This window comes from Mchenga conophoros, linkage group LG3 (genome assembly GCF_057382185.1).
Source record: "Mchenga conophoros isolate Kocher_MC1m ecotype Shallow Benthic linkage group LG3, M_conophoros_male_GT1.1, whole genome shotgun sequence".
Lineage (NCBI taxonomy): Eukaryota > Metazoa > Chordata > Actinopteri > Cichliformes > Cichlidae > Mchenga > Mchenga conophoros.
Window position 1 is genome coordinate 24,837,251 of NC_140528.1, and position 15,327 is coordinate 24,852,577.

The following is a 15,327-nucleotide window of genomic DNA, read 5'->3' on the forward strand; positions in this document are numbered from 1 at the left end:
ATTGTTCTGCTGCAGTCAATGGACTAAACCAGAGAAGAAGAAAACAGACTTTACCATGAAGATCCTCAGTGTGGATCAGTATAATATCAGCCTGATGTCTGCAGTTTAGTGTCAGCACAACTTTCACATCATATTCATCTCAGCACAACTAAAACATGCTGACTGACCTCAGAGTTTCAAGTCCACATCCTGGACTCTCCAGGAAACCACACAGATGCTTCACTCCTGAAACCTGCAGCTTGTTGTTGGAGCTCAGGTCCAGCTCTCTCAGATGGGAGGGGTTGGACTTCAGCGCTGCTGCCAGATAATCACAGCTGATCTTTGACAAACCACAGCTCTCCAATCTGTATGAAGAATGAAAGATGTAAGTTTATTAGACAAAGTGTGAGCTTGAAATCATTCAGTGTTTCATCATCTGTTCAGAGCTGAAGAAGGTTCAGAATGTAGAAGTTTAGAAAATGGAAACTCCAAACAGCTGAAGCCAACAGGAAGCAGCTTCAAACAAACACAACAAGACAAAAAACTCTGAATGTTTCACATTAAAGTCGTACATTTCTCATAAAAACAGGACAAAGACTTGAAAAAGTCGTGTTTTTCCTTCCAGGAACCACAAGGCTTCACTTTTAAAGGTGAAGTGTGAAAGAAATGGACATATTTGAAGTCCAACACCTTTTTCCAGTCACATTATTAAAGCAGACAAACTACAAGCTCATTTTCATTCCAACAAGTCATCTTCTGACCTGGACTAACAACACTGGTCTCTATGTGCAGCTGGCTGTGAGACCAGTGCTCAGGGAGCGTCTACAAAGTGCAACACTGAAAGAACATCACACACTCATTTGCTTCCATCATCCAACCTGAAGAGGAAACAGAGACTGCTCCCCTTCAAAGTAAAAGCTGCTCCTTTTGGACACAGTATCAAAGAAAGTCTACAGTATAACATAGAAAACACAGAACAAAGTTTTGGTTGTTTTTAAATTGTGCAGAAATGAAACTACACTAAGCTCAATTATGTGACAGACATTTCATCCCATGTCAGTTTGGCCTCATCCTGGGCCGGATTATCCAGCACACACTCTGACCACAGGCCCAGGGGCCACGCACAGCTGGGCTCCATCCAAGAGACAGCAAACAAACCAACACAATAATAAAAAGCACCATGTGATCTTCTTACATCTTCAAGACAAACATAGTAAAAACATGAGCATATTTGTTTCCTGATAAAATGATGTGACAGGTAGAACAGAGTAAAGTGGTGGTGTTACAGCCTTTCTCCCCTCTGCTGCCGAGGCTGTTAGTCTCTCCCAAACTCAGCTACAGGACTTCCAAATGAATGAAAGCAGCAGAAGTGGCTTTACAAATGAAAGAGGAAGAGGAGAAGAAGAGGAGAGGGAGGCCACCCTGACCATCACTCCAGCTGAAAACATCACACTTCCATTAAAGTTGGTGAGAAAATGTTGAGCAGGATGAGCTGCTGGCTAATCTGGAGGCTGTAGCAGCAGCTCACAGTCACAGTGGGTTTCCACTCATGAAAAAGCTCTGGCTGCTTCATTTCTCATCTCATATCAGAGACTTTAATGCTTCACTGAAGCTGTACTGTGATGCTTCCATATCCCAGTGAGGCCTCCATAATGATTTCAGCTGTTCTGTACACACACTGTGTGCCCTGTATGGCTCAAAGTCTCTGCAGCCTGTTTTTATCTGCTATCATCAGATCTTCATCATCCTCATTCACATCCCTCACACACTCTACAGCCTCATCAGCACTGACTTCATCTTCACTGACTGATGGAGCACAACATGAACCTGTGGAGGCTGAAACACTGTCCTGTCAAACATCTCCCCGTCACCACTCCACTTCTGTCAGCCTTTAAATGAACCCTGCTCAAGTCTGTCACTTCTGTTTGGAGCCAAAAGGAAAAACTGTTGTTCAGTCGTTTGGAAAGACAACATTTCTGAAAGCACTCAAACTTCTTCACATTTGTCTTCAGACACATCCTGAACATTTAGGAACTAAAGAAAGTTTCAAACATCAATCAAAGACCTGAAATATAGAAAAACAACAACAGCCGCAGTCAGTGAACTCACCTCAGAGTCTCCAGTCGACAGTTTGGACTCTCCAGTCCAGCACACAGAAGCTTCACTGCTGAATCCTGCAGCTTGTTCTCATTCATGTCCAGCTGTGTCAGATGGGAGGGGTTGGACTTCAGAGCTGAGGCCACAACTTCACAGTGAGACTCTGAGAGTCCACACAGAGTCAGTCTGTGATGATAGAAAATATAAAATGTGTTATTATAAAAGCAGAAAATCTGCATTATAAACACAGACTGAATGTATATGAAGACAAAACAGAGTGAGGTCATAATCTGATGAATCTGCTCTTCACATCTGTGCTTCAGCTCCTCTTACTGTGTTTGACATGACACAACGATTGAGTCTCTCTCAGACCTGCAGACTTTTAATGAGAATCTTTGTTTGGCTTTAATCTGCAGATGAAGGAGGAAGATGGTGTCACATTTAGGCTTCCATAATGTCCACAGTCTGTCACTGAGATCTGATCCAGAGTCAGAGTGAAGACACACATTTGGACTGTTTCCTGTTTTGACTCCAGAACATTTTGAATGAGTTCAGCTCAGTGAAGAGTTCCAGCTGGAAAGATGATCTCTGTTTGCTACCTGCTGTCAGGTACGACTGTTCACGTCCACACGCAGGAAAAACCTGCTGACTGTTACCAAACGGAGCAGAAATCTCATCACTGGACAATAATGATGAATGAACTCAGAGCTGCTGATATCAGATCTGATTTCAGGGGAACTAAACACAGAAATGATTGGCTCATTTTAGCTTTCTGAGCCATTATCTGCTGGTGTGTCGCTAGTTGGCAGAAAATGATTTGTATTCCTGTTCAGGGCTTCAGTGTTTATGAGTCCAGATCCAGGTGACAGCAAGTCAAAATGATGTTACCTGTCTGTGTCCAGCAGCAGCCTGTATTCACTTTGAATATTGTTATAACCTGACATGGATCAGTTTGTCTTTGATTGGTTTGTAAATGTCACTGTTTCCATTGGACCTGAGTGACGTACAAAGACAGAGAGGGAGAGAAAGGAGAGAGAGGATGGAGACAGCAAAGAGAGAGCAAACACAAACAGGTGAGAGTGGACAGGTGACCAAGGTCAGCAACCAATCAGAGAGCTTCTGTTTGACCCACAGTCACTGATGATGACTGCACATAACCAAGCAGTGTGTTACTCTGATATCAAATATGGATCCTGCTCTTATAATAATGATCATCAGATGATATTATTGTGTTATTTTGTAGCTGAATACGATGTTTGTGTGATTATCAGTGAAAGAAGCAGTGAGGAGGATGGAGAGAGAGAGAGGACAGAGGCTGAAGTTAGAAACACTAAAAGGATTTTTCATGGATTTCATGGATGATTTGAGTGATTTCCAGCAGGACACTTAAACATGTCAGTGGACGTCCTAAAGAACATATTCACTGATATGAAACGTGTCATTGAACAGGATTAATATCAGTGGAAACATGGTGGAAACAGCTGTGACTGCATGGATGTGACACACTTCAAATCTGTTCTCCACTCTTGGATTTGGGATCCATGGAGCTGCTGCTGAGTCTGTACAATAAAGGAATGGTGTGGAAGGTTGCAGCGTACGGACACAAACACTTTGTGCTTACAATCTGATTTTATTTTCAACATTAAACTACTAACCTACACTGATCAATGATGTTAATGATCACATCTGGACTCACCCAGCCTTTCTGCAGTTCCTCACAGCTGGAATCAGTCTCTGTCGTCCCTGCTCTGATGTGTTGTACTTCTGCAGGTCCAACTCATCCAGAACCTCCTCTGACATCTGCAGCAAGAAGGACAGAGCTGAGCACTGGATCTCAGAGAGTTTCTTCTTTGATCTGTTCTCTGACTTCAGGAACTCTTGGATCTCCTGATGTACTGAGAGGTGGTTCATCTCCATCAGACAGTGGAAGATGTTGATGCTTCTGTCAGGAGAGATTCCATCACTGTTCATCTTCTTCAGGTTGTTGATGACTCTCTGGATGGTTCCTGGACTGATCTCTGTCTGACCCAGCAGACCTACTAAGAGTCTCTGGTTGGACTCCAGACAGAGGCCATGAAGGAAGCGAACAAACAGGTCCAGGTGGCCATTTTTACTCTGGAGGGATTTCTCCATGGCTCTCCTCAGAAATACATCAAGTGATTGGAGATCATCGTCATCAAAAAGACTGGAAATCATCTTGATTAAAGATTTTGGTTTAAGGAAGTTCTTCAGCACCTTTGTCTTCCTGTTGGTGTGACAGTGGAACATGTAGACAGCAGCCAGAAACTCCTGAATGCTCAGATGAACAAAGCAGTAGACTGGTTTCTGGAAGATCACACACTCTCTTTTGAAGATCTCTGTACAAACTCCTGAGTACACCGAGGCCTCTGTCACATCCAGACCACACTGCTCCAGGTCTTCTTGGTAGAACATGATGTTTCCTTTCTCCAGATGTTCAAACGCCAGCCTCCCCAGCTTCAGAAGAACTTCCCTGTCAGCCTCCGTCAGCTCCTGTGGACTCGTCTCATGTCCCTCATGGTACTTGTTCTTCTTCCTCTTTGTCTGAACCAGCAGGAAGTGTGAGTACATGTCAGTCAGGGTCTTGGGCAGCTCTCCTCTCTGCTCTGTAGTCAACATGTGCTCCAGAACTGTAGCAGTGATCCAGCAGAAGACTGGGATGCTACACATGATGTGGAGGCTCCTGGATGTCTTCATGTGGGAGATGATTCTGCTGGACAGCTCTTCATCACTGAATCTCCTCCTGAAGTACTCCTCCTTCTGGGCGTCAGTGAAGCCTCGTACTTCTGTTAGCCTGTCAACACATGTAGGAGGGATCTGATTGGCCGCTGCGGGTCGGGAAGTTATCCAGACGAGAGCCGAGGGAAGCAGATTCCCCTGGATGAGGTTTGTCAGCAGCTGGCTGACTGATGACTTCTGTGTGACATCAGACAGCAGCTTCCTGTTGGTGAAATCCAATGAAAGTCTGCTTTCATCCAGGCCGTCAAAGATGAACAAAAGCTGAGAGACAGCCAGCTTCTCTGCTGTGACCTTCTGTAATGTTGGATGGAAAACATGGAGCAGCTCCAGAAGACTGTACTGCTCATCTCTGATCAGGTTCAGCTCCCTGAATGAAAGCAGAACCACCACACTGACATGTTGGTTCTCCAAGCCCTCTGCCCAGTCCAGAGTGAACTTCTGCACTGAGAAGGTTTTTCCAACACCAGCCACGCCGTTGGTCAGAACCACTCTGATGGGTCTCTGTTGGTCAGGTAAGGCTTTAAAGATGTCCTGGCACCTGATTGGAGCGTCATGGAGGGCGTCCATCTTGGAAGCTGTCTCCAGCTGCCTCACCTCATGTTGGGTATGAACCTCTTCACTCTGTCCCTCTGTGATGTAGAGCTCAGTGTAGATCCTGTTGAGGAGGGTTCTACTTCCTGTTTCATCACTTCCTTCAGTCACACGTTCACATCTCCTCCTCAGACTGATCTTATGTTCATCTAAAACCTCCTGCAGACCAACATCTGCTGAAAGAAAGAAAAACAATGAGACTAAAGAGAAAGAAAACTCTTCAATGTCTGAACAACACAAGAAGTCCAGTTTTCAGAAATGAGTCCATCAGCAGACAGATGTTCAGTCTTACTTTGTACACAGCTGCTCTGACTGGCTGTCTGCAGTCCAGCTCTGCTTCTGGATCTTTCTCCACACTGTGCAGAAGCTCTGATGGTGACACAGAAAAGTCACAGTGGAGATACTTCTGTCCACCTTTGATTAGACTCATTATAAAAAGGAAAACAAAGTTTGAACACAGTCATGTTTCCAGTTCACTGACTTACATTTATTCCATGGACACTCACTCTAACCTGAAGCACAGCTACAACCCAACATTGTTGAGGCCTCATCTCCTCCTTTCCTGACTGTAGAGGTTAAATATGCAACAACCAACAAATAAAAGAATTTGGTTCATTTCAAAGAAATTCACACGGTGACCAAGTAAAGTAACCGTAGTAAAGGAGACAACATCCCGTTGATGGTGGGATTATTTGAAAGATTTGCTTTGGTCACGTCACCAAATGCAGTTGAACCACCCGTGGATCCATGTTTGACCATTCTACCACTCTGAGCTCTGCTTTTTAATCGTTTTATTATTATCATCATTCATTTATTCATTCTTTGGAGGGGGGCTATTTCCTAATGCCGCCCTAATAAGCTGATGTTCAAGGGGAAATATAACAGAAACTCTTTCAGTGTTATTCATTAATAAATGAACAGATAAACTGTGAAGAAGAAAAAAACTGAGATTTAAAGGAGAGAGTGAGAAACTTGATCATCCATCCTCATAATACATGTTTATCAGTATCTGCTGTGACCATACTGCAGTAATAACTACAAGTCTACATTTCTGTGACTGTTGATCAATCACAGCAGGAATCTGAGCTCATCTCTGCACACAGAGCAGCTTCAGCTCTGGGATAAACTGCTCGCTTCACGTCCTTCTCAGCTCACAGACACTCATCCTGATATTTTCCTTTAACATTTGATGGTATAATTCATCTGAGTTTACACTTTATCTGCATAAATACAGAAAAACAGACCCAAACACCAGAAACCATCAGTTTCACCATGTAGAATATATTGTTGTTTCCTTTTAATTCAGAGAAAAACTCTGATTTGGATTTTCTCTGTTCTCTTTGCCACAGCCCATCCCAGCAGCAGCAGAAGCAGCTGACTGTCACAACACTGAATAACACTTTAGGAGGAATTTCAGAGGTCAGTAAAGCTCCAGTTTCAACATCAGTTAATTAATCATAGTTCATCATAAATGTTAACCTGGCTGGCACACATGTTAATGTTAGCCATTTAAATATTAGCAGTTAGCTGAGGCCACAAGAAGAAGAGGCCCTAGAAGAACAATGGATGATAAGATTAGATTTTCAAGACTAGGCAGAGACGTGTTTTCCTTTACTGTCTCTTACAGAGGAGGGAGCAGATACCAGACGAGGTCACGGAGGTACGGGGAGGATTCGCAGCAGACAGCAAGACTGCCACGTCCATGCGAGAGAGCGATGGCTACGATAATCTCTGTTTTTGTCTCCCTGTATAATGTTGTACAGCCCATGTGAGGGTTATCCTCTGTGAACCAGATGCTTGATTTCACACAGAGGTCCACCAACTGAATTTGATCAGTTATGGGACGATTTACCTCGACAGGCTCCTTCACTCGCTGCTTTTAAACCTCCTTTAAAACACACTTTTACTCCCTGACCTTTGACCCAGTGTGACATGTTGACTCACTACCTCAGACAGCTTAAAATAGTCTTTTTGTTTTTTGGTGCTGCCTAAAAGAACCGTAAAATATCTGTCCTATATACAGTTATGTTCATATATTTTTGTACTACATCAGGAAACTCAAAAACATAGTTTTTAATATTTTAATCCTTATTTTTAAAACTGTTTTTGTCATTTTTATTCTCCCATTGCATCAAAAATCATTATTTACACTAAATAAATGAGTCAGCAGCTCTCTTACATTGTTGCTGCAGGTTCATTACTGAAGTGTAGAGGTTGATCTTTGGACCGGTCACTCCTCACAGACACACAGCTGGATGCTGCAGATCCTGCTCCATCCTTTTCCTCCATCTTCTTGATGTCAGGGTGGAGTTAGTCTGAGAGGCAAACACACACACTCAGAGGTGCTGTTGTACTGGAAGCATCACACTGACGGGTTTCTAAAGTTCTCATTGATCATTTCATGGAGTTTCTGTGGTAAACACTGTCCTGTGACGTATGTGTTATGGTGAGGGTCATGAGGGCTAACCAGCCCCACTCCTTACTCCTCATATTTCAGCCTGAAGCACAATAACAGCCTAAACCTAACCAGGAGGCTGTAACCTCAAAGGGACTTCATGGTTAGAAATAAAGGTTCAATGAAATGAAGCAGATCATAAAAACATGAGTTCCAACTTTAAAAGAAGCATCCACACGATGACGGCACAGCAGAGGAGCACTTTCTCTAACACACTGATTCAGTTCCACTGACACAAGGACACACACAGGAAGGCACACACACACAAGCCTTTATAAGAAACAACACAATCATCTGCGCTTGACTTGTCAATCCAAGTCCTTAGCCCATGAGCCCGCGGTATCAGACCACAGATATTCCCTTACTTTGAAAAAATAAAGCCAGTTTTCAGAACAGACCTGATGTTTATGCTACAGCCTGTTTACCAATATAATCAATATCAGATATCAGAGCAACAGAAACCTCGGTGATCAGGACGCTGGGACTGAGAACAGGAAGTGGCTCAAACGTCACAGTTTCATAACGTCACCCTGAACTCCACTCACGGAGTTTCTGTCGCCATTGTAGTTTTTAAAGTCCCGTGATAAAGGCGGGTCTTTCTGTGAATCCGCACGCTCATTGGCTAATAACTCGAGATTGACACATCGTTATCCAATGAGCGTGCGGGAACTTCCGACATAAAGTTGTTTCCTTTGAAAAACCAAAGTCTGATTATTTTTGCCTCCACTGACGGAGCCTGTTGTTCCCGCCACAGAGACACAGTAATGTCAGAGCGGTGTTAACACTCACCCTGCCTCAGCACAGCTCTCACTCTCCTCCTGCTCTCTCACACTAAACGGAGGCTCAGCTAAACTCACTTCCTCTCTACTTACAGGAAACCAGCGCTCAGAGGAGCCGACCGGCCTCACATTTCACCCACAGACACGAACAGCGTGGAATTATTTTATGTCATAAGAAGAAACATATTCATGTTAACACTCACCTGCCTCAGCTCCACCTTCCTCCTCCTGCTGCTCTGAACAGAGGATCTTCACTTTCACTGCTGCGCCCTAAACACAGAGGATGCTGGGACTTGTAGTTTTTTACTTCCGGTGCGGTCTTCCTCTTTGTTTGTTTGCGTTTGTGTTCAAGTTATTTCGATCATGTAAACATCAAGAAGAACACGTGAAGCCACACAGAGTTTGTATGTCGAGGTGGGTAGGAGGGTTTGAGGGTTTGGGGAGGGGTCAGAGGGAAGAGGTCTCTCAGTCTTGACAATCCACATTGATGGCATTGCATCTTTCAGCGTGTTTGTGGGTCGATTTGGATGCTCCAGGTGTGAGAGCAGCCACTCAGCCTCTACTGCAGATGTGTGTCACAAGTTCATCTAGTAGTGAGACGGTGGCGCAAGATGGCATGTTGAGCAGTCGCACGAATTAGGAGCTCGTTGAACTTGTCCCAGAATTTACTTTGTGTTCGTTATTGTTTCCACTCGAAAGTAGTAAAATGACTGCCCCAAGTATAGTTAAACCTGCTAAATTCAAACTCGACCTCAAAAAACAAGAAACAACATCGCCATGTGATGGAAAGGAAGACAGCAGAGAAGGAACGGATCATGACTACGTAGCAATGGACGTAGCAGTGATGAGCAAAAGGGAGTAATCCAAAGTATTCAGAATACGTTACTGTCATTGTGTAGCGTAACGGAATACATTACAGAATACATTTTGGGGCATGTATTCTGTATTCTGTAATGGAATACATTTTAAAAGTGACCTTCCCAACACTGGCTGGGGATGATTTACACTTAACATTTTAATAACTGGGTACAGAATGTCATAGGCACAATAAAAGTAACAAAATAAGCTAACATCAAATACATTTACTGTAAACACATCAGAAGGTTATTCATGTGGCAAAAAGTTAGATCTATACAAAATGTTGCAGGGAAACAGAGAAGGAGCTCGTATAGGTTTGAGTTTTATTCACATCTATTGTGCAGGTACAAATAACAGAGTGGAAAACTTCATATTTTGTGTTTGCAAACATTAATTTATGAAGATTAATTAACATGAGTGTAGCACAAAGTAAAGGTGAAAGCAGTATTCTGACACGACAGTGCAATCAAAACACATTTTGCCACTACAATCTGTGAATAATTGTAACAAACAACTGTCATTTTAATATTGGACAAACTAGTTGTGCAGCCCTAACCTGAAATATGCTGTTTGTTCTGAATGAAAAACGTTAGTCTTTGGTAAACATTTTAATCACATTTATAGATGCAATATGTTATTTCAGTTAAGATTAAATGTTACCACAAGTTCCCATCATCAGAACACAGTGTGGAGAAGTGTCCTCACAAGTGCACTCGAGGTAAAAAAAAGCACTGAACCTGTGAAATAAACAAGCTCTCCTCCTTTTGGGAGGTGACTCAACGCTATGGAACAGCTGGGTCTGTACATTTTTGGACACTGATACTTGAAAAAAAAAAAAAAAAAAAACAACTTCCCTTTGTGCAGAGCACATGAAATTTACTGCAAGTCCATTAGACCAATCATCATTAGAAATATGAAAGAAGGAAGAAATGAGATGCTTTTTATTTTTATCGAATTTGCTACTAAACCATACAGTAAAACTATACTGGGGGAAAAATGTAATCTTTTGCGGTTAGTGTGATAGCTTTAACTCCTATTGTCCTGCTTGATTTTGCAAAATAGAAACACTTTCATACACCGGGGTTGTTATTAGTAATTTCCTCCAGTTAGCCAGGTAGTACAGTTATAGTCAACAGTTTTAACAGTGGCACCACTTGCAACACTAAACTTTTATTTATTTGCAAACAAACATTTTGAAACTTGTGAAATTCTGTGAAAAAACAAAATAACGTAGTGCATGAAGAACAAATTTTGTGACACATAAGTGCTGATGTCTAAACACAATTCATTACATCTCCACTCATTTTTATAAAAGAAGTGACTGTCTTTCATATTCTCGGCCACTGACCTAATTATTTTATATTTGATGCTCAGCTACAAATTTTACTTCACTGGCTCACACACATCACACATCCTACCATTTGTCTGTGATTGTTGTTGCTCAAATAGCTGTTTAGTCTAATAATATGTATTTTTCAATTTAATTGAGCAGTTGTCCTGTCTGTTCATTGGTTGTTTGAGAAATGCTCAATGCATTTTTTTCACTATAAACCAGACAGACCATTTTAGGAATTGCCAGTCATGCTGCTATCCAGAGGAACAATGACATAAAATATCCCTCTACACTGATGATATAATATTATATATAACAAAACCCAATTCTACAATATCATACCTAAAAAAAAGAGTGTGTGAATTCAAATGGTCTAAGGAGGGTATTAAATATTTAGGAACTTTCATTCCCATACATTTGGACCACTTGTTTTGCAAAAATTATAATAAAAATTATTCAGCGTATCAGCAGTGATTTAGAGCAGTGGTCTATTCTCCCCCTGTGTCTGTTAGGTCGAGTTGAATATATCCGTATGAATGCCGGTCTAACCCTACCCTATTTATTTCAGATGATACCAGTTGAAATCCCAAAGACAATGTTTGATAAGCTGAATGAAAGAGTTTCGAGCTTCAGGTAGACTAAACAGCGGCCTAGAATTAGACTCAAAACCCTGAAGTTGCCCAAAATTAAGGGGGGCATTAATGTACCTAATTTGAAATATTACTACTGGGTTGCACAAATAAAACCTTTGCTGACATGGTTGCAAAATGATATACATACAGGCTCGAAATAGAAAACAGTAAATGTCCCAAAATACTGGAAACACTACCTTTCTTAGAAAAACCCATAAAAGAAATGGCAACCTGGACAAAAATACATTAAAAACTCTGAACAAAACATCTGAAGAATGAATTTGATCTCCTCAGGACAGATTTTTATAGATCTCTTCAACTAAGGTCCTTCTTGATGGTACTCAAAAGCTGGGGAAACATTGCCAAACCCACACCAAATAAAGAATTTCTAAAAAGTAAACAAATCAGAAACAGAGACAAGAAGACTATTAGTAAAAACTATAACGCAGTCTCATCAATGATTAAGCATAATTCCCTGAGGATGAGGGAAAGGTGGAGGCAGAAATAAATGAAAAAAATACCTGATGACACCTGGTGGGAAATCCGGTTGTTCAGTGATGACGCGACGAATCCTACTTCCGGGCCTAAAGTAGTCTGCGTTTAATATGGCTTTTGTGTTGTTAACATGTTTAATGTTATGTATTTTCTTATATTTGATCTCAAAAAGCTCCTAAAACAGTCAGTGATCACTGTTGACCTCCCTCGGCTTTTATTACCGCTAATCATTTATTTAAGCTCAGTTTTTAAAACCTTAGGATGTAACTACAGCCCAGCCCATGCAGCAGTATATGAATGACTAACCTCGTATTGTGGATGGATTATCTCAGTTGTTCTCCTGGCTGAAGTTTGGTCCTTTTACAGCATCCTGCCATGCGATTACATTTGTTCCTGACCACCGAGAACACTCACGTTAACTTTTATCGAGTGGAAAAAAGGTTAGCTTGTTTATATTATGCTAACATAGCTGTGTCGCTAGCGGTCACGTAGCACATCATTATATACCAGCTAGCCAAACTTCAGTAACCCTACAAATGTCACTGCTGTTTAGTTTTCTGTCTTCATTTATGTTGGAAGTCATAACAGAGCTGTACGTTTTAATTTGTTTCCAAAACCCCGCAGTCAGGACATGCTATATTGTATTTAGATAGAAGCTAGCGAGCTAACTCCCTGCTAACTTCTAACTCCGTTAAATGTCATAAATTCCGTTTTCATGGATGCCTGGATTCAGTGTTGGTCAAGTTACTTGAAAAAAGTAATCAGTAACTAATTACTGATTACTTCCCCAAAAAGTAATCCCGTTACTTTACTGATTACTTATTTTTCAAAAGTAATTAATTACTTAGTTACTTTTTAAAAACACGATTTACAACCTGAATAGGTGATAAAGCGATAGATCTCTCAGCCCAATTCTACTTTTTCTGCATAATCCATCATACAAAATGTAATCAAATGGAAAAGTCCCTTTTTAAAACTTGTTTTAATCTTTTAACTTTATGCATCAAGCAAAAAATTTAATTATATGCAACATTCACTGACTGGAAGAAATTTGTTTAATATTTAAACCTATTTTTCCAGCACATAAATTTTTTTTTTTTGTGTGTTTACACTCAGTCTTTCAAATAGATGCAAGTAAAACACAGCAGAAAATAAATAAAGTCAAAGACTAGCGGTCCTTTTGCTCTATTTTCACCTGTAAAGCAGGAGCAGGGTAGGCGGAGGTTTACCCTGGTGCAGGTGTGCCGCAGCGGTCAGTGGAAGGATATGGCAGCTCTGTGAATTTCCCATTACATCGTTGTGCACTCGGTGCTTGCTTGGAAGTTTAGGGGTTTTTTTCGCTGTAAAAAGAAGTTTTCCTCCCACGCACAACGGACACTAATGTTTTTGTCACTTTTTATGGAATCAAACTCAAAGGTCAGTACTTCCACGCTTTAAACGCTGCACGCTCATACTCTCTCCAGTACTCGATATATGATCCACTGTTGATCTGCACACAGCTGTTGTCACAAACGTCGCCCTTGCTTACCTCACTGTCATGAGACATTCTCGCAAAAAATCACGGTTTTAGTAACGCAGCGTTCCTACGGGAAAGTAACGGTAATCTAATTACCGTTTTTGCAATAGTAATCCCTTACTTTACTCGTTACTCGAAAAAAGTAATCGGATTACAGTAACACGTCCATTTCTGCCTGGATGTTAAACTCAATTGTTACACCTGGTAGAGCAGAACGCTGATCATTTTATTAAAGATGAAAGACTTTAGACAGTTTTTCAACTCTCAGTAATGCCATAGTGATCGTTTGATATATGGACCTGCAGCGGAGTTTAGGCCCAGACACAGCTAGTGACGTTAGACTGAACAATCGGATATGTACTGAAGCACAAGTTCAAACACATGGAGAGTTTAAATGGAACAATATCACCAGATTCTACAGAACACCAGAAATAACTGCTAAGATGGGTCCAACACATCTGTATTGCTGTATTGATGAATTTCTAACTTCATGTAGACTAAACAGTGGCCTAGAAATAGACTCAAAACCCTGAAGTTGCCCAAAATAAAGGGGGCATTAATGTACCAGATTCTACAGAACACCAGAAATAACTGCTAAGATGGGTCCAACACATCTGAGTTCATGCTGGAGTAACTGTGGGACACACTCTGCCAACCATACTCATATATTGTGGCTCTGCCCTAAACTCTGTATTCTGGAGGCAGATATTTGATGCTGACAAAGAAATTTGGACAGCAGGAGGTGTAGTTTCCCTTAATTTGTTTTCCTGAATTTCTCTGTATTTTTTGTCACTAAGAAGTCAGGAGGCAGCATGAAACATGAAGTAGATTCACAACTTTTTTTTTTTTTTTTTAAATTTGATTAATTACCCTTTACATTTGAGAGTAACAGATAGTTAACTAAAAACTAGTTATCATACACTCTTTTAAAAAATGGAAATATAAATATTTAACATCAGATTTCTCACAGAAACACAGAATTTATATCAATAACCCTTAAACATAAACAGCAACTTGTCCACCCAAGTTGTGAATGCAATAACATGAAAACGAAGGGACGTAGGAGTTTCAAACTGATACCACAGGTGTATCTATAATTTGTTTAAAATCAGTAACCTTGACCTTGAGGTCAAATCTTTATGAAAATCTTGTAAGTTGATAACTTGAGAAGTTAGGATATAGAAATTCATTACATAGGTACATCTGCTGGGAGGCTGAGGGACACTACTGGCTGTTGCTAGTAGTTTTTCTTTGAAATTTTCTGTTTAATTAAAATAATGCAGACTGAGTCATCTACAACAAAGATAGGATTACCTGACAAAAGGAATGTCATATACATGTCTATTCAGTAAAAGAAATTAATTGTGTTTAAAGCAAACAGATAAAGGGATCAGTAATGGCAATTATCTGTCATTGTCTTACTTGTCTTAGCCCAGTTAGGTAAACATTAACAATTGTGGTGGCAGATTTCTTTTGTCAAGTATTAACTGAGAGCCTATATACAGTTATGTTCATATATTTTTGTACTACATCAGGAAACTCAAAAACATAGTTTTTAATATTTTAATCCTTATTTTTAAAACTGTTTTTGTCATTTTTCTTCTCCCATTGCATCAAAAATCATTATTTACACTGAATAAATGAGTCAGCAGCTCTTACATTGTTGCTGCAGGTTCATTACTGAAGTCTGGAAGTAATCCTTTGGACCAGTCACTCCTCACAGACACACAGCTGGATGCTGCAGATCCTGCTCCATCCTTTTCCTCCATCTTCTTGATGTCAGGGTGGAGTTAGTCTGAGAGGCAAACACACACACTCAGAGGTGCTGTTGTACT

At 40.8% G+C, this 15,327-nt stretch overlaps 1 protein-coding gene across 2 annotated transcripts in view; it reads right to left on the minus strand.

Moving 5' to 3' along the window:
- The window catches only part of LOC146577804 (protein NLRC3-like), a 48,868-nt gene extending 39,940 nt beyond the window's left edge, over nucleotides 1-8,928 (minus strand). Inside the window, exons 1-6 of one of the 2 annotated variants that reach the window (XM_085268224.1) lie at nucleotides 8,862-8,928; nucleotides 7,604-7,739; nucleotides 5,717-5,793; nucleotides 3,773-5,600; nucleotides 2,089-2,262; nucleotides 168-344 (exon numbers count right to left, since the gene is read on the minus strand). In XM_085268224.1, coding sequence (XP_085124350.1) covers nucleotides 168-344; nucleotides 2,089-2,262; nucleotides 3,773-5,600; nucleotides 5,717-5,793; nucleotides 7,604-7,713 — 2,366 coding nt within the window. In that variant the 5' untranslated portion in view covers nucleotides 7,714-7,739; nucleotides 8,862-8,928. Of the gene's footprint in view, nucleotides 1-167; nucleotides 345-2,084; nucleotides 2,263-3,772; nucleotides 5,601-5,716; nucleotides 5,794-7,603; nucleotides 7,740-8,861 lie in introns of those variants that run through there. The other variant, XM_085268225.1, reaches the window with a different exon arrangement.
- Nucleotides 8,929-15,327: the final 6,399 nt, after the last annotated feature.